The sequence below is a fragment of the Penicillium coprophilum genome (genome assembly GCF_028826855.1).
Source record: "Penicillium coprophilum strain IBT 35676 chromosome Unknown utg000004l_segment0_segment0, whole genome shotgun sequence".
NCBI lineage: Eukaryota > Fungi > Ascomycota > Eurotiomycetes > Eurotiales > Aspergillaceae > Penicillium > Penicillium coprophilum.
The window spans coordinates 6,581,851-6,609,533 of record NW_026622723.1 but is presented as its reverse complement, the minus strand read 5'-3'; the positions used below and the strand labels follow the sequence as shown (position 1 = coordinate 6,609,533).

The following is a 27,683-nucleotide window of genomic DNA, read 5'->3' as shown; positions in this document are numbered from 1 at the left end:
GGGCTTGTAAGGCCTCAGGCAGCAAGCAGTATTGGAGAATGGAGAGAAATCAAGACATGTAATTCCTCCGTTATTTGTGAATGACTACCTAGGTGATCAGGATTTCCATCAGAGAGACTGGAACAAGGTATTCAACAAATCGTTTCTAGGGGTCAAGAAAGACCAGTAAAACGGTATAGAAAAGACACGAATGCATCCAAAGGGATTTTCGAGATATTCGAGATGCCGATGAGAGGTTAGTCAATTGATCACTTTTATATCGATACCTAGGCATCTCAATCAAATCTGGGTCGAGATACCAAAGGTTCAGCTGACAACTGGTCAGCCTCCAGGTTGTGGTCTCTGCGGGGTAGATTTTTTTTCATTCGCCCAACGCCAACGCCCATACCAAACCACTTTTTCAACAGGAGTATCAACTTGACAGATAATCGAGCTATTGCTACAACCATAATGTCACCTATTACAGCCCCATTCGGTCAATGGAAGAGCCCGATCAGCTCCACTTTGCTTGGTGCTGATGGTGTGCAGTTCGAATCCATTGCAGTATGTTCAAAGAATACGAAGACTGCCCATAGTGCAATGTTGAGTGACCTTTCTAGGTATCGAACGGAAAGATTTATGTCATCGAGGGTCGACCTAAAGAGCAGGGACGAGGCTGCGTTGTTGAGTACTCCGGTCGTGACGGACGTGATATCTTACCGGTCAAGTACATACCTGAGATCTAGCCATGTATGAACCCACTTCTAATAAGGGTCTACTAGGTATGACGCTCGCACCAAAGTTCATGAATATGGCGGCGCATCGATGATTGCTTTTGATGGGCATATCATCTTTTCTGATCGGGAGACACAGGATCTGCATAAACTGGATCCCTCCACGGGTCATGTAGAGCGGATCACCACGACAGACACTGCTATCCGCTATGCGAGCACTTCCGTTATGGGCTCTTTGTCTAATAGTCACGCACATTCAGGATGGATTTTGGCGATCGAAGAAGACCACTCCAAGCCCTTGCCATCGGAAGTTCGGAACCGACTCGTGGCGGTAAACATACAATCCGGAGACATAGTCAACGTCGCCTCCGGTGATGATTTCTACAGTGCTGCTCAGTTCTCCCCCAATGGCAGCAGAATATGCTGGACTCAGTGGTCTCATCCAGATATGCCATGGACAGGAGCCCGTCTGTATGTGGCTAAATGGAATAATGGCGAGATCACAGATGTCCACCTTGTCTCGGGCGTACCCAAGAAAGAAAGTGTTAGCCAGCCACGATGGGGCCTCGATAATACATTGTACTTCACTAGCGATTGTTCGGGGTATTGGCAGCTCTATCGGACTCGAGTTGATACCTTGGAATGCGAACGGATAGCCCTGCGTGGCTTAGAAGAAGTGGACTTTTCGCAGCCAGACTGGCGTCTAGGGAAGTACGTTCGATTTTGACTTGAGAGATCGACTGTTGATTTGATAGCTGACCCACGCTTTCCTTTACCAGCTGCACATACATTTGTCTGAGTCCGACTTCGATGATCGCGTCGTACACAAAGAATGCTCGATGGAGCTTCATAATGATAGATCTGTCAAACGACTCCTGGCGAGACCTCAATGTGCCAGTGACAGACACGATTATTCTAGCAGATACTCCCCTCTCAGACACAAAGATAGCGCTTCTTGGTTCCAGTGAGACAAGCTTCAACACTGTTTTTACATTGGACACCGACACCCTCAATATCAATGCACTCAAGGCAGCTTCCGACTTCCCCATGCCAACTTCTCTTGTATCCAAGCCGGAGCATATATCTTTCCCAAGAGTTCATGGCGAGAACTTGGAAGGGATGGCACATGCCATCTTCTACCCACCCCAGAACCCAGATTATCAGCCACCATCCGGAGCACTGCCACCTTTGATCGTTTGTGTCCATGGCGGACCAACGTCTCAAACTGGAACCGGTCTGAATACTACAGATCAATACTGGACTTCTCGGGGCTATGCTGTTGTTTGGGTAAATTACGGAGGTAGCTCGGGGTACGGGAGAGCATACCGGGATATTTTGAATGGCAAATGGGGTGAGAACTGCACTCCTCCCAGAACAGACTGTTCGATTCCTTTCGAATACTGATCAAATACCATTAGGACTTATTGACACGGCAGATGCTGCTAGCTGTGTGTCATATCTGGCATCCACTGGCCGCATTGATCAAACCGGAGTCGGTATTCGCGGCCAAAGTGCAGGCGGATACATCGTGCTCCAAGCCCTCTGTGATTACCCCAATCTCTTTGCCGGTGGAAATTCTCTGTACGGCATAGGCAATGTCAAGGCTCTCTGTGAGGATACTCATAAGTTCGAGAGCCATTACGCATTCGCCTTGTTGTTTGATCCTAATGCAGATGAAGCCGAGAAAAACCGCATTTTCAGCGAACGCAGTCCCTGCTTGAAGGCAGATAAAATCACTGCGCCGCTGTTGCTGCTGCAAGGAGACGAGGATTTGGTCGTTCCTATGAACCAGGCGGAGGAAATGGTCGAAATGATGACAAAGGCTGGTCGTGAGTCTAAGCTAGTGGTTTTCCATGGAGAAGGGCATGGATTCCGGCAGGCGAAGAGCCGGATTGCAGCTGTACAGGAGGAGGAAAGTTGGTGGAAGAAAGCACTACTGAAGATGGATTCGGCGGACATTTAAAACAATCTTAAAATTGAATCTCTGTGTTCCAAAATGGATCACTATTGAACTGTTACTAAACCTATGTTGTGCTATCTATGTTGAATACACAGTCGAACATTTATCTAGTGGGTATACGTATACATTGGGGTGGGATTGCTGTCAATGTACATTGGGTATAAAAGCCGATATTGCAAAAACATCTTAAACTCGTCCGTCCTGGGAACTGAGCTTGTATCTTCACCGTTCACTGCCTCAGTTACATCAGTCAAACTGTAATGGAAGTGTTGTTTCTCTTCACAAAAGGGAGAGAAAATGTCGGTTGAATCCTGCTAATTTCTAAATGAGGTTATTCTTGCAGTTAAGCTAAAATTGCGAGAGTTCAAAGGTCAAATAGAAATAGCACTTTTGCTTTCAAAACGAAGCTTGCATCCCTGTGCTTTGTGCTGGTCGGCCCTACTTTTGCCCCTTTGCTCACCTCCGCCCCTTAAATCAGGGGAAACACTTCTTCTGTCCTGCACTTCAAAGCATTCTCGCGTCTCCACTAATATTTGAGTCATGGATATTCAAAACCAATTCCCAAGTGTGCACTGGATCTGGGGGGAGGAATTTCTTTTGTTTACGAAGTTCACCCTCGCATCGTGGTCAAGGTCCCAAAGCCTGCAAAATTTGAAAAGGAACAATTCGGCAAAGAGGTCGAGATATACCGAATCTTCTCGCAAAACCCGCCTTGTCCCTCTATCGTTCAATGTTTTCTCTTTTCAGACAACGGTATCTTTCTCGAGTATATGAGAGGTGCGATATAGAATAGCAGCCAATAGGTCTATATACTAACCACACCAAATAGATATATCGCTCTCCTATAGGATACAAGGAAACCATACCCGGGACGAGCAAACTATGGTGGTTACCAAAGTGGAAAAGTTAGAACCTCTATCCCTACGAAAGGAATGGATGAACGATCTTGCCCAAGGCGTCGCTTTCTTAGAATCACTTAACCTCGCGCATGGTGATCTACGCCCAGAAAATATCCTCCTCGACCGTAATCGACTAAAACTGTGAGAGGAATTCATTTCAAACAAGGAGTATTGTCAGGACCTGGAGAAACGTGGACTTCTCGACATGCTTTCTTCGGGTGAGCCTGAGCAGATTGGGTTCACTTTAAATTGGTACAGGCACAGTATTTAATGTGGGCTGATTGAACGAGACGTCCTATCGATGAATATGATGGTTATGTACATTTGTGTTTGTGTGTATCCTTTAATATGAGTAACGGACAGTTTCAAAGAGTGTCATTCTTTTCAAAATTGATTATCCGGTGCGCATTACTTCTTCGACCATATATTTCCTTTCATTGGTCGAATTTGTCCTCGTTGGACTACCGAGATTTAGATACTACGTCGAATACGCCTCTCGAGGCTAACTGACGAGATATGATCTTTAATATCAGACTCCCAATTTTTCCTCTTTACTCCAATCAAGAATAGAGAGCTCGACTGAATCTACCAGTTTCCTCGTATGAGTCACCCGCTAAAGATAGCCAGACTCCAGAGCACGTTGAGGGAACCCCTAAAAACGACTAGAGCTGCGGCTAAACTAAAACCGGAGCGAAGGCGAGGGCGCCTTGCTTAGAACAGAAGGAGGCCGTTTCTGTGATCTAACCGTTGTATCCCATACGGAGGAGATGAAATTACGATCGAAGAAGAGGGAACAAATACCAAGTATCTACGGCACGTTCAAATCGCAGTTGCCTTGATGTGCTAGATCACGTGGATATAGAGTTCTGAGGTCATCATGTTAAGTTCATTGATCCATGGATTGCAAATACTTAAGATGTACCTAATATCAACAATCTCTAGGTACATCTACGATATCTTCTGTTTCTGCTCTTGGGTATTGTATTTTATGACTCACAAGCTAAGCCCCTAAAAGGCATGCGTATACATACCCTTGTCAGATGGCTCGTCTTTTCCAGTAATATCGAGGTAAGATGCGTAGTCATATAATATCTAGGTATTTATCTACAAAGTGCGAAGCACGGAGTAAAGTGGGATGAGTTCAAGGTGATCAACATACCACCTTCCCGAAAGGTCAATATTGAGGGGGTCGGGGCGAGAGCCGCATGAAAGGCTGAAACATTTCCAGGTTTGGGGCCAAGTCTATGGGGGACGTTTAGCCCCTTCTTTCGATGTTCCTCCCACATCACTCTACGTTTGTGGCATGTTGACTTGAAATTAAAGCTTGTGCTTTTCCATCGTGCCCGTACGACAGTTTCGTTACCTCTCCACGTTTCGACTCCCTCAGCTTCCAAAAACCCATTGCCCAATATGCAGAACATGTCGAGGCGCTTTGGTCGCCTGACGACGAAGTCGTCTGCAGATGACAGCCAAATTGCTGTGCTTCTCAAAGATTTCGACGATGCAGATATGCTCCTGGGAAAGGTAGACAATGTTACCCCAAAGACGCGCGTTCCACCCCATTTACTGATACGTGTTATTTGATTAGATTGTGGAGTCTACCCAAGCCTGGCGTGATGCTTGGGTCTCCATCGCGACTTATCAGAGTTGCCTTATCGATGAGTTTGACGGCCTCTACGGTCCTATCGTTGGATCCTCGGAGACCCCGTCTAATCACAAAGCCGTGGAAACCGACCCCATCAGATTAGCTCGGACAAATCGACTGCGCAAAGAATATGACGAACTGCGTACCGATCTCATAGAAGAACTCAGTGCTGTCGATACTCGCATGTCCCAGCCGGCTGCGCATGCCAAAGAGTCCCTTGCGCCGATGAAAAAAACGATCAAAAAGCGAAACAACAAGAAGGTACACAATGAAGAATGGCAGTTCTTGGTAAATTGATGGTCGCTGATATTCCAACTTCTAGACTGACTTCGAAATATCGCAAGGACGTGTTGATAGCCTCGCGAAAAAACAAAAGCGCACCGATCGCGAAAATGTGAGCCTTGCCAAAGCGGAGGCGGAACTTGCCAATACGAAAGAGGTACAAATGATCTCAATGCCCCACACTATTCACAAAGTAAGAAACCCTAATCAGCATCCAGGCTTACCAAGCTGCCGACCATGATCTACGACAGCGACTTCCAACATTGATTGCTCTCATCTTCTCCCTGACGCCATACATCCTCGAAGCACAGGTTGAGATTCAAAATCGCATGCTTGCGCACTATTACACAGTGCTTCACACGTACTGTGCAGAGGAGGGATTCCCATCCCCACCACCAGCCATGGAACAAGTTGTCCAAGACTGGGAGTTAGCCTTCAACCCCGTGCAAGCTGAAATAGATAACTTCGGCTGCCTGGCCCAAGGCAAGGCCATGCGCCGAGCGGCAGCCGACCAGGAGAATAAGAAACGTCCCTCGATTGGAGGCCGCATATCCAGCAGAACCTCATCGAGTTCGCTCCATGGTTCTTTCCGCCGGGGATCACAGACACCAGGGTCGTCGAGCCAGACACCCTGCGTGCCCGAATACCCTCCATCTCCGCCCCTATCAACCATCAGTCATAGGAGCAACGCAATTCCTGTTGGAAACACTGCGGGATCCCCGGCCCTCTCGACGGGCGGCGACTACTTCGACCCTCCTCGCCCGACATTATTACCGACGCCACAGCCCACCCCTGTCCCATCGGGGGTAGTGAGATCACCTGCCGGTCCAAACATAGACTGCTTCCAGGCCAAAGTATCACCTATGACTGTTGCCGCAGGGAAAAAGAGACCCCCACCGCCACCACCAGCAAGTTCCCGTCCAGTTTTCGTCACAGCATTGTATGACTTTGATGGCCAGGGGGATGGCGACCTGAGTTTCCGAGAAGGGGACCGCATTCGCATTGTGCGGAAGACACAAAGCACAGATGATTGGTGGGAGGGTGAGTTGCGAGGGCAAAAAGGACCTTTCCCTGCCAACTATGTTGAGTAATGGGCGGTCTTCGAAGCCCGCGAGATGCCTCGGTTTGTGGAACATGCATAAAAATGACGCATCTGGTTTACTTGGTAGACCAATAGCTACGCCGTTATTAATGTACGCAATTAATGAACTCTCCTATTGATTTTGCTGCTTTGTAATTATGTTTGGCTAGCTATTTGGTATTGTTTTCTTTTTTCTTTACTGGAAATGTGGGAAAAGATGCTGAACCACAATTCCCCTTGCACAAGCTCTTCGACATCTTGATTTACTCAAGTACGCGTAAAGTCGAGTCAGGGCACATCCATCCTGGCAAGACTGTTAGAATTGAGTTGTGACATTGTCTCCTAGTGTTAATGTAGCTTAGGAAATATCACCGCTGCAAAAAAAAAACTTTGCAATTTGAGTGATCGTTGGACTGATTGGCACCATCGGAAATGTTTCACTGTTCCCTCATTAGAAGCACCAAGCATTTGACCAAGATTCAGTTGGAATGTAAGTTACTCGAAGAGATATCGCTTACCGACATTTGTGAAGGCTTTGTTTAGCGGTTTGATCTCGAATTTTGAGCCGTGAAAGGCTTCGAGGCTTTGTTTAATATGCCGGGTGCTATATTGCCTTGTCAAAGGACCGACGAAAGGCATTGTAACAACCTGAGTGTAAAAGACTTTGTTTGCAGGTCAAAGACAGCGTCCTCTACACGACTGTGCTCTGCTTCGCTGTTTTCCGTTTAAATAGACTCGAATATCCCCATCTAGTCTCTACCATCAGACACCATCAGACAGAACAATACTTCCTCATCACAGTTATATCAAAACCAAACCAAGCCCCAGCTTCCTAAACAGATAAACATTTCAGATTCAGACCGCGGTCGTCAGAGCCCGCAACCCTCGCAGCTATTTTTAAATCAAAGATACCTCGGCTCTTGAAGCGCGCAGCCCCTGCAGCCATGGACGCAGCACAGCGGGAAGCCCTGCGACGCACACGTACTATTTTCCTCTCGGAGGGGCTCCCTCACTACGAGGACCTCCGAACCCTACCCGAGTTGTGGTGGGTCTCAGTGCAACTTACCCTTGAGGACCGCCTCTCTTCCGACGAGGAGTTAATGGATTTAATGGCTGACCGTTGCCGGGAGGGAGACTGCAAGGTCACCAACTACGAGGCCATGCATCATCAGGAAGCCCTTTGGATCTCGCTCCCAGTCATGAACTGCGACAAGGACCTTGCGCAGCGCGGCTGGATCATTGGGGTTATCGCCCTTGCTGAGCACTACCAGATGGAGATTGCCGCCGGAAACCTTTCGATCGACCGACATTATATTTTTGAGCCTCGGCCCTAGGGCCTGAAACATATGTGAGTAGTAATGGTAGTATGTCTTAGTTGATTCTTATTATATTGCTTTGGACCACACCAAATTCCTGTAAATCTCTTGTGAGAATGACAAATCCTCCCAGTAAGCAAAATCATTAGGGTAAATACGATCAGGAAGTAGTATTTATTGTAGAAGGATAGACCATACAGCTTTCTAATGCCCGAAGAAAAGTAGCAGATGTTAAACCCGAGACAAATGACAAAAATGAAGTTTGAACCGAGTTTTCGGGACAAATTAGAGTCGAATTTCCGAAAACCAAAACAGACTGATGATTCACATCGTAACCAGAGCTTCTAGTTGAGCTCTTTGGTGACCTTGACCTTAATCTTGTTGTGCCCGGGAACTGTCCCTCCATTGAAACAGTCTCGAACAATCTCAATATTACTTTCGTCAGTTTCGTGAAGCTCTAATTCAAACTTGCGTACCACAGTGCCTACCACTGCGTGTAACCACGCGTAGGCCATCCTGATGTGTATTAATACCACTGCTCTAAATTACGGCGGAGCACTAGAAACAACTCACCTAGGTCCCATGCAACTGGAGTTGCCCTTTGCAAATGGAACGTGGTATCTATCCAGCTCACGGACTTCCTCGGGAGGTCCCATCCAACGCTCTGGGATGAATTTCATCGGCTCGTCCCAGATCACGGGGCTCCGTAGGATAGAATGGGTGGTCATGCTGACAATTGTCTGTAGCAATATATTAATAAAGAAACAGAATGACGGGACTGCAGAACATATATAGCGAGTCCTTGGAAAGACATACCCCTCGTGGAATGGTCCATTCGCCGTGGTGTAAATCCTCATCAGGGGCAATACGTGGAAGCCTTGTTGTCACGACGGCAGAAAGTCGTAGGCTCTCTTTGACCACAGCAGACTTGAAGAGCTTTTGTTAGTATAGCATGTGGAAATATGATAGAATTGCTGATGTTTTACCAAATAGGGAAGGCTCTTCAACTTGGTCCAGTCCGCTTCGCCCAGAACAGGGAAGGCTTCGTTCAACTCGTCTCTGAGCTTTTGATATGTTTCTGGATTCCAAAGAAGATAAAACAGAGTAATTGCTATTACTTGGGACGGCGCATCAGTGCCAGCAATCAATACGAACTCAAATTCATCTAGCAGGCGTGGAAGTTCTTTCTCGTTGTCAGGTAATTTGTCGTTGGAGAGAATCTTCGACATGACCGACTCCCCGTCTGGCTTGTCATATGCATCCTTCACACTTTTACGGACTTTCTAATCCAATATCAGCATATTATCATTCCAGGTATCGATTGAACATACCTCTTCCAATTTTATATACCAGGAAATAGTGGGAGAGAGCGAACTAGCAAATTGAGCAAACATGCGTGTTGGGTTGAGCATGAATGGAAAATGTCTGAGAGGAACCAGCCACTCAAAAATGCTGTTAACACACATCTTCCATTCATTTGTTATCACTGCATTGTCCAGATATCCATAACAATTCTCCCTGCCGAGCATATATGTAGACAGAACGTCTATGGCAAAAGAAACACAGGTAGAGTGCAACTCCATGATCTCTCCTGTACCCACCATTCTTGACAGATGGCCACAGAGCAAATCTATCTTTTCTTGAATAAGAGGCTGGATGCCTGTGATGGCTTGGGCTGTAAGGAAGGGGCTCAACAATCTCCTCCGCTCACGATGAAGACCATGTGGCGCAGTCTCGAAGGCTGACAGCGGTACTCCAGCGAGAGCGAACTTAGGGTCTCTGTCTCGTTTATGTATTGGCCCGCCGTAGACCGTATCGTAAAAACTGGGGTCTCTGATATGTATCTCGTGAGGAGTGATGCGGACTATAGGACCGTATTTGTCATGCAAACGTTCGAGCTCGAACATGAACTGGCCTCCTTTTATAATGTCAAAATAGAATTCATAGAGACCACTGGCCGCTGCCAAGCGTGGACCTGGAAATCTGGCCAGCGGAGAGAAATATAGCCGATAGATAACTTTAGTGCCTTTGTAGACAAGCACTGCGTATACCAACCAAAGGAAGAACACGTCGTATGTGAGAGGCACCATCTTCCCCGTGAAAACCTCGGGGTTTCAATGTGGCGTGACGGTTTTGAAGAAGATACGAAGCCAGCAAATACCTCTCGCTTGTACTGGATCAAGTAAATGGCATTAGTCCACGAGGGGAGTTTGCAAATTAGGCAACATTTACAGGTTGCTGCATACCTGGATTGGCAACTTTGGCTCAACAATCGAATCTTTATATATTGACAAACTTTCCGGATTTTCGCAACGTGATTATTGTTAGGACCTCTATGGAGACCTAGAAAGAGAGGAGGAGAGCTGTATTAAGAATAGACAAATCTCTGGACTAGGTACCTACTCCGTGTCCGAAGGAACCAACCCACCACCACAACATTATGCGCCGGGTTCAAATGGTTATGCATTTTACCAATTAGGGCGGAACTTACTTCGGAGGAATTGATACTCTGTCAACGTGTATACTGTCCCCAAGCAGAATCTTGCATGCATATCACGAGTAATGTGTAACCATATCAAGTCTACTATCCGGACTTTTCGTAGATTTTTATGCCGTTCTAGCCGAAACGTTTTGTGATTACTCCATGCGACTTGTATTCTTGATTTTTAGCTTCATGTATCAGGATAAGAATCCCCACTCTCCCGATCAGCTGTATCTAAAGCTTTTGTAGTTTCGCAGTGGTATCCTGTATGATTCATGAATGTATCAGAAACCGATCAAGCGGGCGCTCATGGTGGCCGTCCTTTTGTAAGATATATCACTCTATATTTATTGTTCAGCTACGCAGCCAAACTAGTATTGATTAGTTGTATAAAATCCTAGATAGATAAGAAACAATATCTTACAGGGCATTCGACTTAAGAACAGGAAACAATACATAGTGTAAGTAACAATCAAATAACCGAAATCTACATGAGTAGGCGCACGTTATCACAGTTTGGACACATTTTTCTGCGCTTCAGACCTGAAAACCTGTTCCAGTATAGGTTTCCACCTAGCAGGTGCAGCCAGTGCCTCCGTAGTTGACTGATTAGACCATTTCTGACGCACTCGCAGTTCATCTTTCTGCCACCTCTGTACAGACTGGCCAATCCACGAGCCAATAAGCGCAGCGGTTTCAGTTGTCTTTTCAAAAGGCAACATATGACCACACTCTTGCAGAACTGTCATCTTAACTTGGAAACGTTTCACTCCGCCGCTTCCCCCAATTCCCGCACCTGTTCTCTCTAAAATTCGAGCTCGGGCCTCTGGTGTTGCCATAGGACTCTCCTCGCTATACAAATACAATACTGATGGCCGGATATGTTTGAGCATCTTCATAGCAATGGGTCCCTCGCTTCGATAGAAGGGGATGCATGGGTCTGGAGGATCGATGATATCAGGGTATGCCAGGCGGTCATACGTAGGCGCTTTGGTAGAGTCTGCTAGTGCTTGACTAGTATGACTTTTGAAGTTCGGTCGAACAAGGAGCATGGCTTCTTGATATTTTGAGCTGGTCGAAGTTACTGGCCCGTCGATAGATTCGGTTTCCACAGCTGTGTGTGGGTAAATGGTCGTCGGTAAGCTGCGATATTCATGCTCATTCCACCGCCCCACGACACGAGAGTCCCATCCTTGGCACATACTGGCAGCCGATTTTATCGCGCTAGATTTGGACGCCCAACTGTCCGGCCGCCTGAGTGCGTATAATGCATACATTGCGGAGACCAATACGCTGTTTGTCAAGGATGGTTCGATAAGGACCAACGACGTGAACAGGCGGGGATGCATAATCGACAAGAGAGCCCTGGTGAGTGAGAAATTGGAATTAGTCAGTTTGCCCTTTTGGTCAAGCAACATACATTTGAGTTGCACCCATACTATGCCCTATACCAATAATGGGTCTCGGCATTTCATGGCGAAACTGATTAACCATGTATAAGATATCCCGAGGATGGTCGAACCAGGACGCTGTGATAATCAGCCATGATGTCCAGATGTAGAAATAGATACACTCACGATCGTCACCGAGCAACTCCTCATTTACAACACCGCTGGCACCTAGATTCGCCATATCTGCAATCCAAATCGACCCAATCCGAAATCCTTGTTGTTTACTTTGCACTAGAATGTCTTCCCATAGCGGCTCGTAAAGTTCCTGACATCCTTATTGGTCCATAAAATCCGTGATATGACAAGCTCGTGTACACACCTTTGGAAGCCCGCATCCAGGAGCCGCGATAATGGTCACATTGCCTGGTCGAGGATCCGGGTTATCGATAGGCGTATACCTTTTTACCACAAGCTTCAAAGGCGAATCTTGAGGAATTGTCGCATTCGGAAATTCGCGGATGTATTGGGTATCAATAACATGCTCCGTGACCGTGAACGCAGCGGGTGGACTGTCTGCCATAATAATTCAATTGTAGAGAATTTACATGCCGGATCTCGGATCTGGAAAACATTAAAGAATATAAGAAATCAGCCTAAAGCTCAACCAATCCCCAAAACTTCGGTGTTGACCCCAGAGGACGATGGGTTGGGTATGATGCACAGTGGGCCTTGCCTCATCCGGCTCCTATATTCCATTGCTCGAATTATTAGACCTTCGAATGTTGGTGATACAACATTATTTTGAAAGATGAGGTTTCTCAGGGTGGATTGATGAATTTATTCTGTGATGTAATTTGTTCGGTGAAATATTTCGCATCCGTTTCTATCAGTGTCGCTAAGTGGGACAGATCAACAGATCAACAACCTCATCCAGAAGTTTACGCATTATAGATCATGTTGGAATTGATCCAATCGGTCTTAGACTACCAACTATAGACATTTCGATCGCCCACTCCGGTTATGACGTTAGAGACCGGCGGAGCGTCACACGAACTAGTAGCGGTGTCGTTTGTGTAAGGTCTTGATTTACTTCATGCATAATCTGCCCGGAAATTGACCTTTTGTACTCTCAACAGAATATGGCGTTGGTCTCGCGATTAACCGAGGCTTCTTTTAAGTATAACCAGTCTCATGTGAGTGCCGTTGAAAGTATGAAAGCCACAGGAAAAAGGTAGAATATATCAGCAACATACCAAGAAATGACCAAGAACCCATCATAAAGTCTCTACTGTACATATCGTATTTTGTACCATCTAGATGACAGATCTTTGGCTATGTCCAATGGTTCATGTACATTAGAGACTAAATTGTAGTTAAACTAGACAAAAATCAATTCCAACTCCTTCCCATCTATATACCAACATGAAAGATTTACAACATTATTAAGTAATTGACCTAGGGTAATTGACCTAGGGCCGGTTGAGCTGTTCGCGGCGATAAAATAGAAGGAACCCAAAGCTGCAATCATGGTTAGTACAAGGCCAAAAAATGAAGGGGTGGATGATAACTGACCTGGCCAGAAGCTGGAAGAAAAGGCCAATCCAGAACCATGCGTTACCGAGTGTGTCTAGCGACGATCCCACATTCGGGGAGATGCCTGCTGGGCCGACCTTATTTGGTGCAAATCCACGAGCACAAATTGTGGCGATAGAACCAATGGACTGCGCGGCTAGCAAGACAAACACGACGTGTACTCGCGTGAGGGTCTGTAGGAGAATCATTCCCAGACCGACTTGCTGAATCTCATCGAGAACGCCAAGCCAGAGCCAGAGACATCGGGATGCGATAGCGCCGGAAGTCAAACCGCCCGCCCATGGAAGATAATAACCTATATTGGATGTTCCCCACCACGTTTGGGCCCATCGGGGTGCACCGATACTCAGGCCGAAGACGGGCAAGATCCAACTGTGCTCCTTGGATAAGAAGCGGAAGAGGAGCATCACGCCGACCCACAGGAAGACAAAGAAAAGGATCACCAGGAGAGTAACTTCCCATGCCTTGGTGTGTTGGGAAGACCAGAGGAATGACCAGTTTCGACCGAATGCCGCAGAAAGGAACCAATTCTGGATAATGACCATGAAGAAAAACCAGAGAACGATACGACGACGGAAGAGGGATGTGTAGAAGAAGAGGATCTTTCCAGGTGCTTGGCGATAGTACTTGGGCAAGCCAAGGGCAAGGAGCACTCCAATAATGAAACAAACTGCGGCGATGGGCATCACCACAGCCGACAGTCTCCAGGAATTCAACGCAGCCGTGGAAACACCTCCAACTTCCACTGCGGTGACTCTGGCATTCCAGTACCACAGGGCAACAGTGTAAAGCTGTGAGATACCCTGAATGAGACTTGCGCGGAACATCCAATCCTTCACAGGGACGGCTCCTTGGTCACCGAAGTTGAGAGCAAAGAACAAGGAACCACTGGAAGATGCTGCGGCATAGATTCCAGCGGCAACATTTTGAGCCCACGCTTGACCAAGATCGGAGAGTGCAAAGGGAGAAACGCCAATGGTGATGAAAGCCATGGAATATATGAACCAGGGAAGAGTGAGGACTATCACAGATGGGAAGCGGAAGAAGAGACACCACCAGACGATTGAAGAAACGCAGTAGATTGCCGCGATAACATAGAGCTTAACCGCCGTCTCACCGATCTGACCAGCCAGAAGGGTGATCTGCGCAGAGTTTGTGGCGATGATCTGTCCAAGACCCAAGAATAGAGCATAGACAGGCCAGTTGCCGACACGCCATCTCATAAAGCGCTGGACGGCAATGGGTCTCTTGTATCCCAGACGAGCGAGCCACAGATCGATCTCATCTGTATTGTTAGACTCCGAGGATTCTGACCCTTCAGTGACTAGGTTATATGGTTGCGTCTCCGCAGTCTGTTCCAAGCCAGCACCCGTCAAAGGGCGTTCTTTGGGTTGCTTTTTCAACTGCGCATCGTTGTACATATAGAAGAACTTCCGCTCACTCTTCATCAGATAAAGCTCAATGCAATAATCTGAGATCGAGTTTTTCTTGTTGAGGTTGGTGAGAAGCTTTTCGAAGTGCCGCGTGAAGTTGCCCATGCTGTCCGTAAAGGTCGGATCCACCTTTTGCAGATGGAAATCGGATTGGTTATGGTCATTAACAACAGAAGGCAGGGAGAGCACAGAAATATTTTGGGAGTGAACGAAAGGTGTAGCAGCATCAGAAGGATCACGAGATAGTCTCACAGGGGAGGAGTCTCTGGAGAGGAAATTCGATGTCTCTGAGGCCGACGAGCTAGACAAGCCCCGGGAGTGATGGTTGTTCCTAGGGTTTGTGCCGAGATCCTGGAGAGGTGAATTGAGAGCCGCCATAGCCTCTTCTTGGGATATATATTTCTCCTGCGTACCGTCTTCTTCAGCATCCGTGGTGTCGCCGTCGACAGGCGGTTCAAGCATCTGACTCTCACGCTGCGACTTCTTGACAAGACGTTTTCTGCCTTGTCCTGGTCCCGAACGTCGACCGAGTGACAGGTTGCGAGCTAACATGCTACCTCTGTTGTTTTCGGCTGCTTGCATTTCTTGGGCTTCCACTGCCTGTAGCTGTAGAAGGGAAGGCTGAACGGGCTGCGATGCTCTATTTGGTGGCGTATCCGCACCTCCCGTCGCTGACTGAAATGATCCAGGGCGGATCATCATTGAGGAGTCCCGCAAGCCGGGGGCCTCCGTCTCCCAGAAGATCTGAGACTCTCGCGCTGAGCCTGCAACGGTGAGTTGATTCTTTTGGTGATGGATTTGGATAGATGTGCGTTGCAAAACTTCGAGCTTCTGAACCCACTCGAGAACAGGGAATCGCTGCTTAGCAGAGTTTGCACGCATCTCCTCTCGTGTCTCTTGTGTTGAATCCAGGGCAGATTTGATCGCGGTTCTCAGTTGATGCAAAAGATGGCGGGCTGAGTCTGATTCCACAGTGTACCACCAGCCAGGCATTTGGCCTAGACCTCCAATGCGAGAACCAATTCCAAGTGCACCCTTACGACCAAACTCAACCGCGATGAGTCCGAAGGGCTCGTCACGAGATGGGATTAGGGCGAAGTCGGCACCAGAAAACACGAACGGGGGAGGATCGTAAACTCTGGCTTCGAAAATACACGGCCTGGGAACATTTCCATGATGCGCTGCAACTTGATAGCAGCCAGTCGGCCGTAGAGATCGATGATAGGACCAATACAGATGAGTTGAACATTGGGTCTGGCGGACAAGACAGCCGGCATCACATCAGCAATCAAGTCGACTCCCTTCTGCTTCGACCATCTTCCCACAAACACCAGCAAGTCAGCGTTGGGATCTTCATTCAAACCAGCCCATCTCTGTGCCTGGATTTTGTCGTTGGCCAGCTCGTCGGTAGACTGAATCGTAACTTGCACATCGGGGTTTTTCTTCAAGGCGCCTGTGTCGGAGGGATCTGGGTTGGGAAGACTGCCGATTTTGCCCAGACTCCAGAAGATTGGATAACGGGCAAATGAGCGCTTTCCATACTTCTCGGAGACACCAACTGCGCCAAAGCCGCGTTGATGGAATCGCAAATAGCTAGCACCGGTGTGTAGGAGGTTGAAGACATTGCCAAACTGACAGTATTTTGTCGCTACTTCAACTGGAAGGTTGAAAACAGCACAGACTTCCTTCTTTTCTTGAGCTGTCCTCAGAGCCCACAGTCCTTGGAACTCGGCATTGTGCAGGGACAAACAAACTGGTATAGTTCGCGAAGGAAGCAGGTACAGAGGTGCCAAGCAGCCGTGGAAGTCGTTAATGTGATAGAGGTCAATCGAGGGTGTTCGCTTCATTACCTCAGCGATACACTGGTTCCAGGCTGAATAGTAGATTGCACTGTCCAGATCATCCATACGTGGAGGGTACGGCTCTGCCTTGGTTTGGTGCCGGAAGACTGGAGCGTCAAGGAGGACATAGGTGATATTGTCCAAAACGTGGTATTGCACCTTGACCGCATAGGGATGATCGAGAATTGTGACCACGAAAGGTTCAGCGGGGGTGTCTTCGGGGTATTCAATATCACCGACACATGGGACCACCCAAATTAGATTCTGATGTTTCAAATTCTGGGACATGAGTTGCGCCATTACTCCAAGACCACCAATTTTGACCTTGACCTGCCAATCTTGTATGTCGTACTCCATAGTAGCAATCAATACAGTACGCCGTTGGGTGCTCGCGCCTGCCAGAGCCATGTTTGCAGGCAAACCGGTTTGTGCCATCTGGATCTCCTCAGCATCATCTTTGGCGAACATTCCTTTCACTTTGCCCCAGAGTAATACAGGGAATTTTTCTGCTTTGGCGACATTGCCATCCTTGTTGAGCTTGACACGGTAGAAGTTTTGGATGAAAATGAAGACACCAGCACAGCCCATAAGTATGGGGATAACCCAGAGAAGGATATAGAGCACCAACTGGGCCCATCCAGATCCGATCGGGATCATTTCATACCTCAGATTGCCATCGTTAAGCGAGATTTTCCAACCAAGATGCGGGAATGGGGGAGGACTGGTGATGTTGATGACGTTGGATGCGAGATATGATGGCGGAAGCTTTTGAACCGATGAGGAGTTGCCGACATCACCGTAGACCTCAGTGTTATCAGGTGTACCATCACTGTCTGTGCCCCAAACATTCAGCTGGCCAATGGCTGGCCATTCGTAGACGAAGTCGTAGTTCCAGCGAGAAGTTTTGGAATCGTACTTCATCTTGCTGTCCAATCCTGAATCATAGCCGTATTGATTGTATGGACCGTTGAACCACATGTGAGGGAATCTTCTGACTCTGTCGCTTGCATAATCACCTTCTTGGAGGTAATCGCTGCTTCCAGTGAGCCTTGAGAAGTACTGCACTCGGATGTGAGTTCCCTCCCACTTCTGAGCATCGGTGCCGCGCCAAGGTAGGATGGTAACAGTCGTGTTACCACCTGAATACTCCGCCCAGTCGTTCCAACTCCGACCAAAATCAGTGGAGTATCGGAACATATCTGCACCGGCAGCTCTGTGCTGCAGGTAAAGGTTGTCGCCAGACTTGTGGACTAGGCTGGTAGAGTAATTGGCAAGCGGAGAAATCAGGGGATTCTCATGGGAACCGAGGCGTAGCAAGAACTTGTCAGTCGAATTGGTGTAAACTCCAGAAGAGGAAACATTTTTGACGGTCAGTTGATGGATTCCATGATGGACGTTCTTCAAGTTTGCAGACCATGTCCAAACGGTTGGGACTTCTCCGACATAGTTCTTGCTCGAGGTTCTAGCAGGAACTTTCGTGCAGTTGACACTAGATGTATCAAGCTCGGCGGTGATATTCTTCTCTGTTCTAGAACTTAGAGAGACCGCCTTGGTGATGCTTTCACAGTCCATCTCTGTAGAATATCCGAGCTGAACAGGCATAGTTTCACCCGTATCTGCGGAAGATAGCAACCGAGCATCGTGCCCGGGAAAGAAGTCGGTGACTGTAGGGCCGGGCTTAACGAACTCGGCGGTCTTGACATAGGCTCGGTATTCCCATGGAAGGAGTTTCATTTTTCGGACGCATCCGTAGGAGTTCACGTTCTCGGACTTGTCCGGGCCATCTTCCAAAGTAAGCTCATCGTAAGGATAGAAGAGGTTCTTCAATTTTGTTCCCGACTCAAAGGGGGCCAATAAGGACCCATTCATAACTTTGCAGTTCCCCCCATACGTCTTGGTCGAGTTCCCATTTTGATACACAAGCCAGAGGGTTTCGTTGGCCTGGATTGTGTCTGTTTGTACTCCAGGGAAAAAGCTTCGCAAGACAGACCAAAGACCAGTGACTGTAGGGGTGGTAGAAGAACCAGGAAGGTAGATGTCTTCTGTAAGTTGAGACAGCGTTTCGAGGAACAAGCCATCTTGGGCGACTGGGTAATGGGCTCGAATCTCGAACATGCGCTTCATGATGTTGCGGAGTGGATGAGCAGGATTCCGTTGGTCGTACGTGACAGTGATATCGTTGCATCCGTCGCGTCCCTTTTCGATCGGAAAATCGTAGAACTTCTCGGTTTCCAGGTTGAAGCAGCCTTGTGTCCACCAGGCAGTTTGATACGTCATGGGCTGCCGCCCAAACATATAATTTGCTGCAGTAGCGTCGAACACGTACATGTCCTGCTCCTCTCCCCATAAGATGAGGGGTATTCCAGGAAGCTCCAGCGAGATGATGAATAGACCTAGGAGGTACTTATCTGTGCCATTCTGAAGAGCCGGCCAGCGGAAGTTATCTTGGTTCGAGACACCGTACATGTGCCTAGGATCCAATTCTCCGGTGAATGCATTGAGGAAATCGTTCGTCACGAGCATCTCATTCCAGGCGTCGATAAAGTCGGTGGGTAAGTCAAAGCCAGCAACTAGATTACCGTCTAGGCCTAGGAAACGGGTCATCGAACGGTAGATGGTGTAGTGAAATGCGGAGGAATCCAAAGCTTGCAGTCCATCATCTCTTAGGAACATCGAGTCTGACTGATTCGTAAGCTTGACAGCTTGCTGTGAATTGTCCGGACGCTGATCTAGCTGGCGGCCGCGGCCGAGGTAAAGACTGCCCATGCTGTTTCCAGAAGTGATCTCGCCGGGCAGGAAGAAGTTATGCTTGCCAAGACGCTTCGCGCAGTCACGGTAGACGGCAAGCATCTCACTCAGTGGCTCGAGGGTGGCTTGCACAGACTTATCAAAGCGGAAACCATCAATGTCCAGACTTGCGATTTGCATGCAGGAATGTTGAGTCAGTATATCACGGACTGGCTTATGCCATTCACGCAGCCGATCCTGCACGGAGGCAAACTTTGTCAGTTGGCGCTGCCAGTCGGGGAAATTACCGAATGCCTCTAGTTCTCCATATTGATCGAAGTCACTGTTATAGCAACCCTTCAAGCTTTCAACTCCTCCGGTCGTTAATGGCATTCCAGTCTCGTCCCAGAACTTGGGATAATTGCAAGTTTCGTTATAATCGTTACCAAATTTGAAATCGGCATATTCTCTGTCGGTGACCCATTGAACTTGGTATTCTGATGCCTTGAAATCGGCTGAATCATTCAGGTGTCCTTTGAATCCGATCAGGTTGCTCATTCTGTGGTTTGAGATCAGCGTTTGCATATCCTATCATCTGGAAGATTGCCTTACGTCGCCAATGTGTTGTCCACCAACACATACATGTTCCGTTTGTGAATCTCGTCGATAGTCCGCCTCCAGTCCTCTAGCGTTCCATAATGCATGTCGAGGAGAGTGGTATCGACCGGCGAGTACCCATCGTAGGCCCAGGGCAAGTTCATCAAGTAAGTTCCGGCGAAGTAGATAACCTTTAGGTGGTTAGCGATATAATCATCATACGACCCATGAGACTAGGTCCAACTAACCTTGAATCCCATGCCCTCGATATAGTCCAAGGTATCTATCAAGCCGTCCAAATCACCGCCATGGCGCATCTGATTCGAGTTGATCACATGCTCAAATTGGGTCCCGTTGATATCGTCATTTGTGGGGTCGCCATTTGCTATACGGTCCAAAAAGATTGTATATGTAGGCAGACGCCAGTTATCTGGCGATGGGTGAGGATCATGGTCGAGCCACGCCCCCGAATAATCGATAGGGTGCTGCGCATTTTTATTTTCGTTTAGATTGTATTTAGCGAGTGGTTCGTCGTAGGGCCAACAAAAGGCAGAGACGCTCAAAAACGACAGTATGAGGAAAGCTGAGCGCTGCATTTCCGTATATAATACTGTTATCAGCAGGAACCTGCTGCCGGAAGGATGCGCGACTCAATAACGAATGAAATGAGTAGATAACGAGAGTGAGATGAATGAAAGAACAAAGAATATTAACTGAGACAGACTATTATTTTACTGATTTCAAAGAATTCAAAGATTTCACAGCCATTTTTACTATGGAGCACATCGCCTTATCGGGCCGAACGGATGGGCTATACATAGTCCCGTATACACCACCGACCCACTTGGTCAGATTTTATCGATCCACTGAGATTTCGCCGCTTGCTGGTTCTTGGCTTGGTGTCTCAGATAGATCCAAAGGATCTGAGTCTTTTGTCCGTGGGTTGGAAAGTTGGCTCTTTGGTTTACTCTTTTCCCCTTTGTTTACCCTGTCGCTACAACAAAAGAAAGAAATCATATAGAAAACTAACTAGAAAAAACCATTCAAAAAAGACACAAGGCTATATGAGGAGCCCAATATTCATAGTAAAGACTAGCAAACCTACGATAATGTGTGCTCTCCGCCTACGAATTACTATGTAAGCATTTTTACTACGGAGTAGACGGGACGGGATCGTTAAATACGTTATGAGTCTGTACCTCGTACATGCAGGTGCATATGTAGGGTCCACTAGATTCGCTTGGTCTTATCTAAAATACGAGAGGGGATAAACCGGCAAAGTACAATATATGCTCCGAGGATGGCAAACTCAAGAGTGGGCAAATATGCCATCAAACCGGGAATTCCAAGTTGTTTTAAATTGTATTCCCTCCTCCATTTTTCTAAAATCAAAGATGTGACGTCGAAGGCGGGCGGTACCGAGAAAAAATAAATAAGGAATCCACCACCAAGATGGGCTCAAACGGCTATACCAGATTTTACTGAGACGGGAATGTCAGGGTCAAAAATGGATGCGCTCTAGAATTTGAATCATTGGGGGTGTTGTCAAGGTGGGATACTTTTGATACATAGTATAGAATAGAACAGTTGTTTTTTGATTTTTGGCTACATTCGAATTAATTACAGAATTGCATGATACAGCTCTGATGGAGAATAAGAGGAAAGCTTGTGCTTTGACCTAAGAATTTATCCCAATAAAAGGATTTTTTTTAACCATGTACTGTGCCAGCCGCACCTCTGTTTTATGTGCTGAGACTGATGCAGCTGTATCGCTCGGGACTGCCTTCGAAATATAAATTCCATGTTTCTGGAACACGTAAAACATACCTATACAACAAACTTATACATACTTGATCTCCTCTGCCACTCTCTTGGCGTTCCCTTTCCGATTTGATGCTCAGGACTCGCCGCTTTTTGCTCAGTAAAAACTGAGCCACACTAATATTACATAATCACCTCGCTCACTGCCCAAGCATTGTACCTCCAGGGCTAGCGCTCCACTTATTTCACCTTTTCCACCAACCACATATACCCTTTGTCAACATACCTAATCCGCTTCCCGAGTTCAGCCCCGCGTGTCCTATCCCGTATATCCTCCAACCCGAAGAGCGAATGAAACAACTACAAGCCGTTCTAAACACGGATTTCGGAAAAGTTCAAAGAGTGAATATCAAAGCCCTTATTCACCTATACGAAATTAGCGAGCTTAGATCACGCCAGCGAACTGATCCCCCTATTTTCCTGGTTAATGGAGTTCGCGTTGAAAAGGACCCATGGTAAGATAAATCCTTGCCGGCTCACGCATTGAGGTGGTGTGAGGTATATTTTCTAACATCCATATCATTCTGGCTTATACTAATAACATCTTTAAGACGTTGTTCTACCAGCAGATGACCCAGCAAACTATGTACGTACCAGTGAGCCTGACTCTGAGCGCCCTCGTCGGCAGCAGCTAAGATAGGAAAGCCCCACCCGGCAGAGGACATATTTTACGTACAGTTACCTAGGTACTTGCACTCCCGGGGAAATACCTATCCTGGCGGTTTTCTATTTGAATTCCATTAACGGGCCTAGAATTGCATAGACCCCTAGTAATCCTGTTTAGTATACAGCACTTGTTTATTGATTTTTCTTTTTACCATGCTTGGGCATTCGTGAACATGTCCACAAGTACTCTGTACGGAGTATTTTACCCTGGATATCATGACCTCGGGACGTGCGGGCACTTGACGACGTGTCAGATGCATGGCCTCAGTGTCCTATTCGTATTCCTAAGGGTCCTTGGTTGTGGCTGAAGCTTGTTTTTTCGTCTTACTATGTGCATGGTGATAGTAAGCGAGCAGAACGTTTCCCCTACTCCCGACATCCATGGATAAATACATGATGACCCGATACGGAGTACAGAATGTATCGATAGGGATAGCTTAAATATGTGCAAGTACCTAGTCTCACTAAATATAGGCGAAGCCGATAAGCCACATGCGCAGTAATTGGATAATGCGACCCATATGATTGTATGTTGTTTCGAACGCCCCATACAGAGTGGATCAAGCTTCGTTTCAGTCAAATCAGAACAATCCCTGCCAGGTACTTACGGTTTATTTAAAGATGTGCGAGAGTGTGTATGCTTAGGTTAATTCCGGATGTCGTCATGTATTGTAAGAAAATGTCTTATATGCCACAGTGGACCCTATGAAGAGGATATCTGAGATTTCAATCTCATTAGTAACTGACCTATGAGCGGGCTCGGGTTTCCGAAATTCTCTGCCTTCTTCGGGTCACCGGCTATTTTAAACCAGCGGTTCCATCATTAATAACAACATGTCTTACCGCGGCACACCATTTCATATTACTGCCTGGTATATCAGGTACTATACCTACTATTGTCCGAGGCATGCTGGAGTATTCAAGGAAAGCAGTCATCTTGACGATCGATTTTACGCGCATCTAAGGATTACAAGAGAAGGCTATACAATGACCGACTTCTGAATATAGGGTCAGGTTTAATTTATTTAATGAGAAATCGGCCTATTGCTTTCGTGGTCAAAGGGACCTACGCAACAAGGATTGGAGGTACAACCACTTATACTATCATCATTGAAGACTAGATGGTGTATATGGCACCCACCCAGAAGATCACAGCAGCGAAGCAGGCACAGATACATATGCCTTATCTGCTATAAATACTGTCATTCAAGTTGCGGCGCTCTCTGGTGGGGACTAGAAGATTTATTCTATCTCAGCGAGGTACGTACATACAGAAATAGAGTTGCAAGATCTTTCGCGTCCTACATGATAACTGATCCATCTTGCGCTTCCATCCCGCGATTACAGGCAACACTCAGGAAGCCGCGCGTACCGCTCTGCAGGCTGCCGTCCAGGACGGTGAAGTCGTAACTAACGTCGTAACTAACTTCAGCTCCGACCCTAATATCCGGCCTCGTGCATTAGGTGTCATTTGAACTGGATCAAGTGGATAATTTCCCCTTATGATAAGTACAATAAAAATACATACACATATAGCTCAACCAAAAGGGATATTCTCACCTATGCTAATCTAGCAAAGGTGAAACCTTGATACAACTTTTTTTTTTTCAATAATGCCTGGGCAAAGCTGTTAAGACCTTCTCAAAGCATACATGCTCGCTTGAATGTCGGTTCTTTTTGTACAACAAACATTGATACTCGCGCCTTGGATTGCTTGCATCACCACCTCACCGCCTTTCAGCTTGTACACACCGACTTGTTCCGTCGAATTCCTGAGATCCCCAAATCTCCTCCGTGCAATTGTAGAAGATAGCAGTTACCTACACTGCATGTCAACCAATAATAAATGTGAGCCACTCGTGTCAGACCTCACTCCGTAGGATTTCCTTATGGCCAGCTCCTCAAATCCTCAATTCCATCAACTAACTCAGTTTCAGCTTCGTCAACCAATAGTTCCATTTCAAATTACTCGTCAGAGCTTTTTCGAGTAGATCAAGGCAGGACATAGGCGTAATACACAATTTGTTTGACTAGAATCTAATTCTTTCTAAATGCAAACTAGAATTGATGAAGTGGTAGAATATGTGGCAGAACCTCTCATCGCACCACATGAAAGGCGGTACTCAACTTCAGCAAGCGTAGCGCTTCGCAACCCCCCAAAGCCGAAAGCCCAGCCACTAAAAGGTTGGGTTCTGGCCCTATCTTCGGGTCCAAAAATCCCAAACGAAACAAATTTGCCAGGAAAACAACATGACTTTTTAATTGCTGTATGTATAGACCCCGTTGCTCGCCTTTATCTAAGGGTTAAATTCTGATATTCTATGAAATATATAGTCAATCGATACTTGATTTTACAAATCGCGCTTGAAACACGAGATAACGCGCTACTTGGAAACTTACTAAGTTAAAGAGATTCACTGAATAGTAGCACTCATGAATACATCGAAAATATATATCCACGCTATTACTCATCTTTCTGCAGTTCCAATTCCGACATTTCTCGGTCATATTTAATTCAAATCCAAGACATGCTTATATAGCTGTTACGATTGCAAACTCTGGAAATTGAGAGACTACATACTAAGTCGAAGGTCAGAATACAGGGATTACAAGATGCTGGTTGAATCCCCTAGAAGGGCTATAAGAGGAGCGATAGAGGCATCCACCAATAGGCTTTGGGCCTGGGATCGGGCCTGGGGTCGGGCTTGTTTGTGGGCTTTGCGGCGCACTAGGCAAGCGGTGCAAACATGACCCCCTATACCTAAAGTACAAAAGATTATGTATGTACTCCGTATGAAGTGTGATATATGTGTACGTTCCGTACTCTATGTCGGGAAATATGAACTAACCTAACAACATGGTGCACTAGATTCAAATCGGGGTTAGTGTATTTTCCCTTTTCATGCAAACTCAGCAAATTAGGCGACCTTTGGCAATAATCTGACAAATTCTCTTCTCCATCCATCTGTTTCTACACATCAAGCTAGGAATAGCACTTTGTCAGCACCAGGATATGGCGTGATTGTGATTGAACAATTTCTACTGAGTTCCTCTGGTTCCTGCTCGTCTATTCACAAAATCACTTTCCGGCAACAAAAATGGAATCTATTCTATCTGCACATGAAGTCGGCGAAGGTCTTCCCGTTTTAATCATCCATGGATGGGAGATGGAGGGAAGAGTTGAGCAGCTAGACTTTGAGCCAATTTTCAATAAAACACCAGGACTTCGCCGGATTTACGTGGACCTCCCAGGCATGGGCACAACACCTGCAAATGATGTCAAGGATCTGGACGATATATTCCATCGTCTGGTGCAATTCATTGACTCCCGACTTGGGAAGTCAAGGTTCTTACTTGTGGGCTCATCATGTGGTGGCTACCTTGCACGTGCAATTGCTCAAAAATACATTGAACAAGTCGATGGCTTATTGTTACGCGTCCCGCTCATTGAGCCAAAGGACAGCAAGCGCGATCTTGATGCTTTCAAGCCTTTGGTCGCAAATGAGCAACTCATGTCAGAAATATCAGCTGAAGATAGGACACTGCTTGGAGACGTTCTCGTTCAAACACCTGCCTACGTCAAAACTTTGAAGGCAAAATACAACAAGGTCTACCTTCCAGCGATGGAAGTCGCAGACAATAAGGTGTTAGATCCGATACGAGCGGATCCAGATCGATATCAGTTATCCTTTTCGCTGGATGATGAAACTGCTAAGTTCTTTGCACCTACACTTATTGTATGCGGTCGGCAAGACGACAGCGTGGGCTACCGAGACAGCCTTCGCTTGCTGGAGCTCTATCCACGATCAACTTACGTTGTTTTAGATCGTGGTACGCATGGTCTTCCTATTGATGAGACTAGCGTTTTTGAAGCTCTTGTTCGTGATTGGATACTCCGGGCTCATGAATGGCGTGGTCGCACGGACATATGAGCGCTATTGTTGAGACCGTTTGTGCTTCAGACTAATGGGACCTAGCTCCCCACATTGAATATGTTTGCTCGCCGCTCTCTCTCTCTCTCTCTCTCTCTCTCTGTCTCTCTCGTAGTTAGGTAAATGCGGCCAATGGTCCCTTGCCCTTATCAGCTATCCATGTAATTCAAACTCATATTATCTAGAAAAAAACTGGTAGTGGAAAGAACGGTTACGTGTAGATATTACGGAGTACTTCTTTTGGCATTTTTCTCACAAAGATTTCACCTCAGGTATAACTCCTCGCGTAGTCAAGCTGATGACAGAGATAATGATGATGATATTTCTCTATCTTAAAGCAAGACTAAGGAGGAAGAGAAAGCAAGTATGAATAGGATACTGAGGCCCTGTCTATACTGCCAACCACGGTTCCATGTCTGCATGTTTGATATGGTTGATCTATATCAGGCATAAGGCATATAGATGCCTATGATATCCGACATAAACATTTCTCAACAACCTGGCCGCTATGATTTTATTCTCCGTCCATGGCATGGGAGGTGAGTCTGTATATGTGTGTAAGCATTTGCAACCCCCAGCACTTAGTTATACAACTCTTCTAATAAATCCCATCGGACCAGTTGCACTGAAGCTGTCAAGCTCTCTGTGTAGTTATCGCCCTGAGAGAAGTCACTGCTCTTGAGTACACTGTGATTACCACCGTGGATATCGTCTGCGTGGTAGTCTAATGGGAAAAGAGTTCCAACGAAGCTCCAGGTGTACTTTTCATCCTGCCCGAAGTCTAAGACCAAGATGAAGGGTTGGCAGTCATCGCTGGACGGCAAGACGGTGGGTACAAGCGTCCCAATTTCGGATGATACTATACTAGTTGAGATAATTATACACGGGATATGCCCATCGATATGCCCATCGCGTCTGTCAAAACGCTCATCTTCGCTAGTAATGACACATCAGCCAGCACTCCATGCATAAGACCTTCGCAGCCTTTACTCCACCATTAACAATAGTGGGTACACATACGCTGCCCTGAGCAAACACCCCCAAGTCCTCCACAGCATCCGAGAAGAACACAACACTCTCTTCGGCACTGACCCCTCCGCCGCAGCAAATGTCCTCCGCAACGACGCCAATATCATAAGCAACCTCCCCTGCACCCTCGCCGTCATTGAAGAAGCTCTCCGCCTCTAGCCCCCAATGGGCTTTAGCCTCCACCGCGACCAACCAAACCAAAACCCCCTCGTGGACGGCAAAGAATAGTCTATATACCCATCGGTGGTCCTCGCCAAGAACTGTACCACCATGCG

General features: G+C 46.9%; 7 protein-coding genes across 7 annotated transcripts; 4 read left to right on the top strand and 3 right to left on the bottom strand.

The window, feature by feature from the left end:
• Positions 1 to 270: 270 nt before the first annotated feature.
• On the top strand, positions 271 to 2,676 carry N7500_006918 (S9 family peptidase; the record flags this gene model as incomplete). Its single annotated transcript, XM_056678062.1, has 5 exons — positions 271 to 543; positions 600 to 706; positions 762 to 1,424; positions 1,493 to 2,064; positions 2,132 to 2,676. Coding segments are annotated over 5 exons (2,160 nt in total), but the record flags the coding sequence as incomplete, so codon positions are not given.
• A 2,306-nt stretch (positions 2,677 to 4,982) lies between these two features.
• N7500_006917 (BAR and SH3 domain-containing protein) lies at positions 4,983 to 7,914 on the top strand (the record flags this gene model as incomplete). The annotated part of the gene is made up of 5 exons (XM_056678061.1): positions 4,983 to 5,096; positions 5,161 to 5,478; positions 5,540 to 5,656; positions 5,718 to 6,581; positions 7,507 to 7,914. 5 exons carry the CDS (start codon positions 4,983 to 4,985, stop codon positions 7,912 to 7,914), a joined length of 1,821 nt encoding a protein of 606 aa, XP_056533061.1.
• Positions 7,915 to 8,240: 326 nt separating this feature from the next.
• On the bottom strand, positions 8,241 to 9,986 carry N7500_006916 (cytochrome P450; the record flags this gene model as incomplete). Its single annotated transcript, XM_056678060.1, has 5 exons — positions 8,241 to 8,412; positions 8,470 to 8,636; positions 8,713 to 8,823; positions 8,883 to 9,179; positions 9,228 to 9,986. The coding sequence occupies 5 exons, from the start codon at positions 9,984 to 9,986 to the stop codon at positions 8,241 to 8,243; spliced, it is 1,506 nt and encodes a 501-aa protein (XP_056533060.1).
• A 901-nt stretch (positions 9,987 to 10,887) lies between these two features.
• Positions 10,888 to 12,349, bottom strand: N7500_006915 (uncharacterized protein; the record flags this gene model as incomplete). The annotated part of the gene is made up of 4 exons (XM_056678059.1): positions 10,888 to 11,743; positions 11,799 to 11,907; positions 11,956 to 12,094; positions 12,149 to 12,349. 4 exons carry the CDS (start codon positions 12,347 to 12,349, stop codon positions 10,888 to 10,890), a joined length of 1,305 nt encoding a protein of 434 aa, XP_056533059.1.
• An 889-nt stretch (positions 12,350 to 13,238) lies between these two features.
• On the bottom strand, positions 13,239 to 20,556 carry ags3 (alpha-1,3-glucan synthase Ags3; the record flags this gene model as incomplete). The annotated part of the gene is given in 5 exon segments (XM_056678058.1): positions 13,239 to 13,287; positions 13,342 to 15,937; positions 15,952 to 19,922; positions 19,976 to 20,151; positions 20,209 to 20,556. The coding sequence occupies 5 exon segments, from the start codon at positions 20,554 to 20,556 to the stop codon at positions 13,239 to 13,241; spliced, it is 7,140 nt and encodes a 2,379-aa protein (XP_056533058.1).
• A 4,989-nt stretch (positions 20,557 to 25,545) lies between these two features.
• Positions 25,546 to 26,379, top strand: N7500_006913 (alpha/beta fold hydrolase; the record flags this gene model as incomplete). Its single annotated transcript, XM_056678057.1, has 1 exon — positions 25,546 to 26,379. The coding sequence occupies one exon, from the start codon at positions 25,546 to 25,548 to the stop codon at positions 26,377 to 26,379; it is 834 nt and encodes a 277-aa protein (XP_056533057.1).
• A 902-nt stretch (positions 26,380 to 27,281) lies between these two features.
• N7500_006912 (P450 monooxygenase) lies at positions 27,282 to 27,567 on the top strand (the record flags this gene model as incomplete). The annotated part of the gene is made up of 2 exons (XM_056678056.1): positions 27,282 to 27,292; positions 27,387 to 27,567. The coding sequence occupies 2 exons, from the start codon at positions 27,282 to 27,284 to the stop codon at positions 27,565 to 27,567; spliced, it is 192 nt and encodes a 63-aa protein (XP_056533056.1).
• Between the last annotated feature and the right edge of the window lie 116 nt (positions 27,568 to 27,683).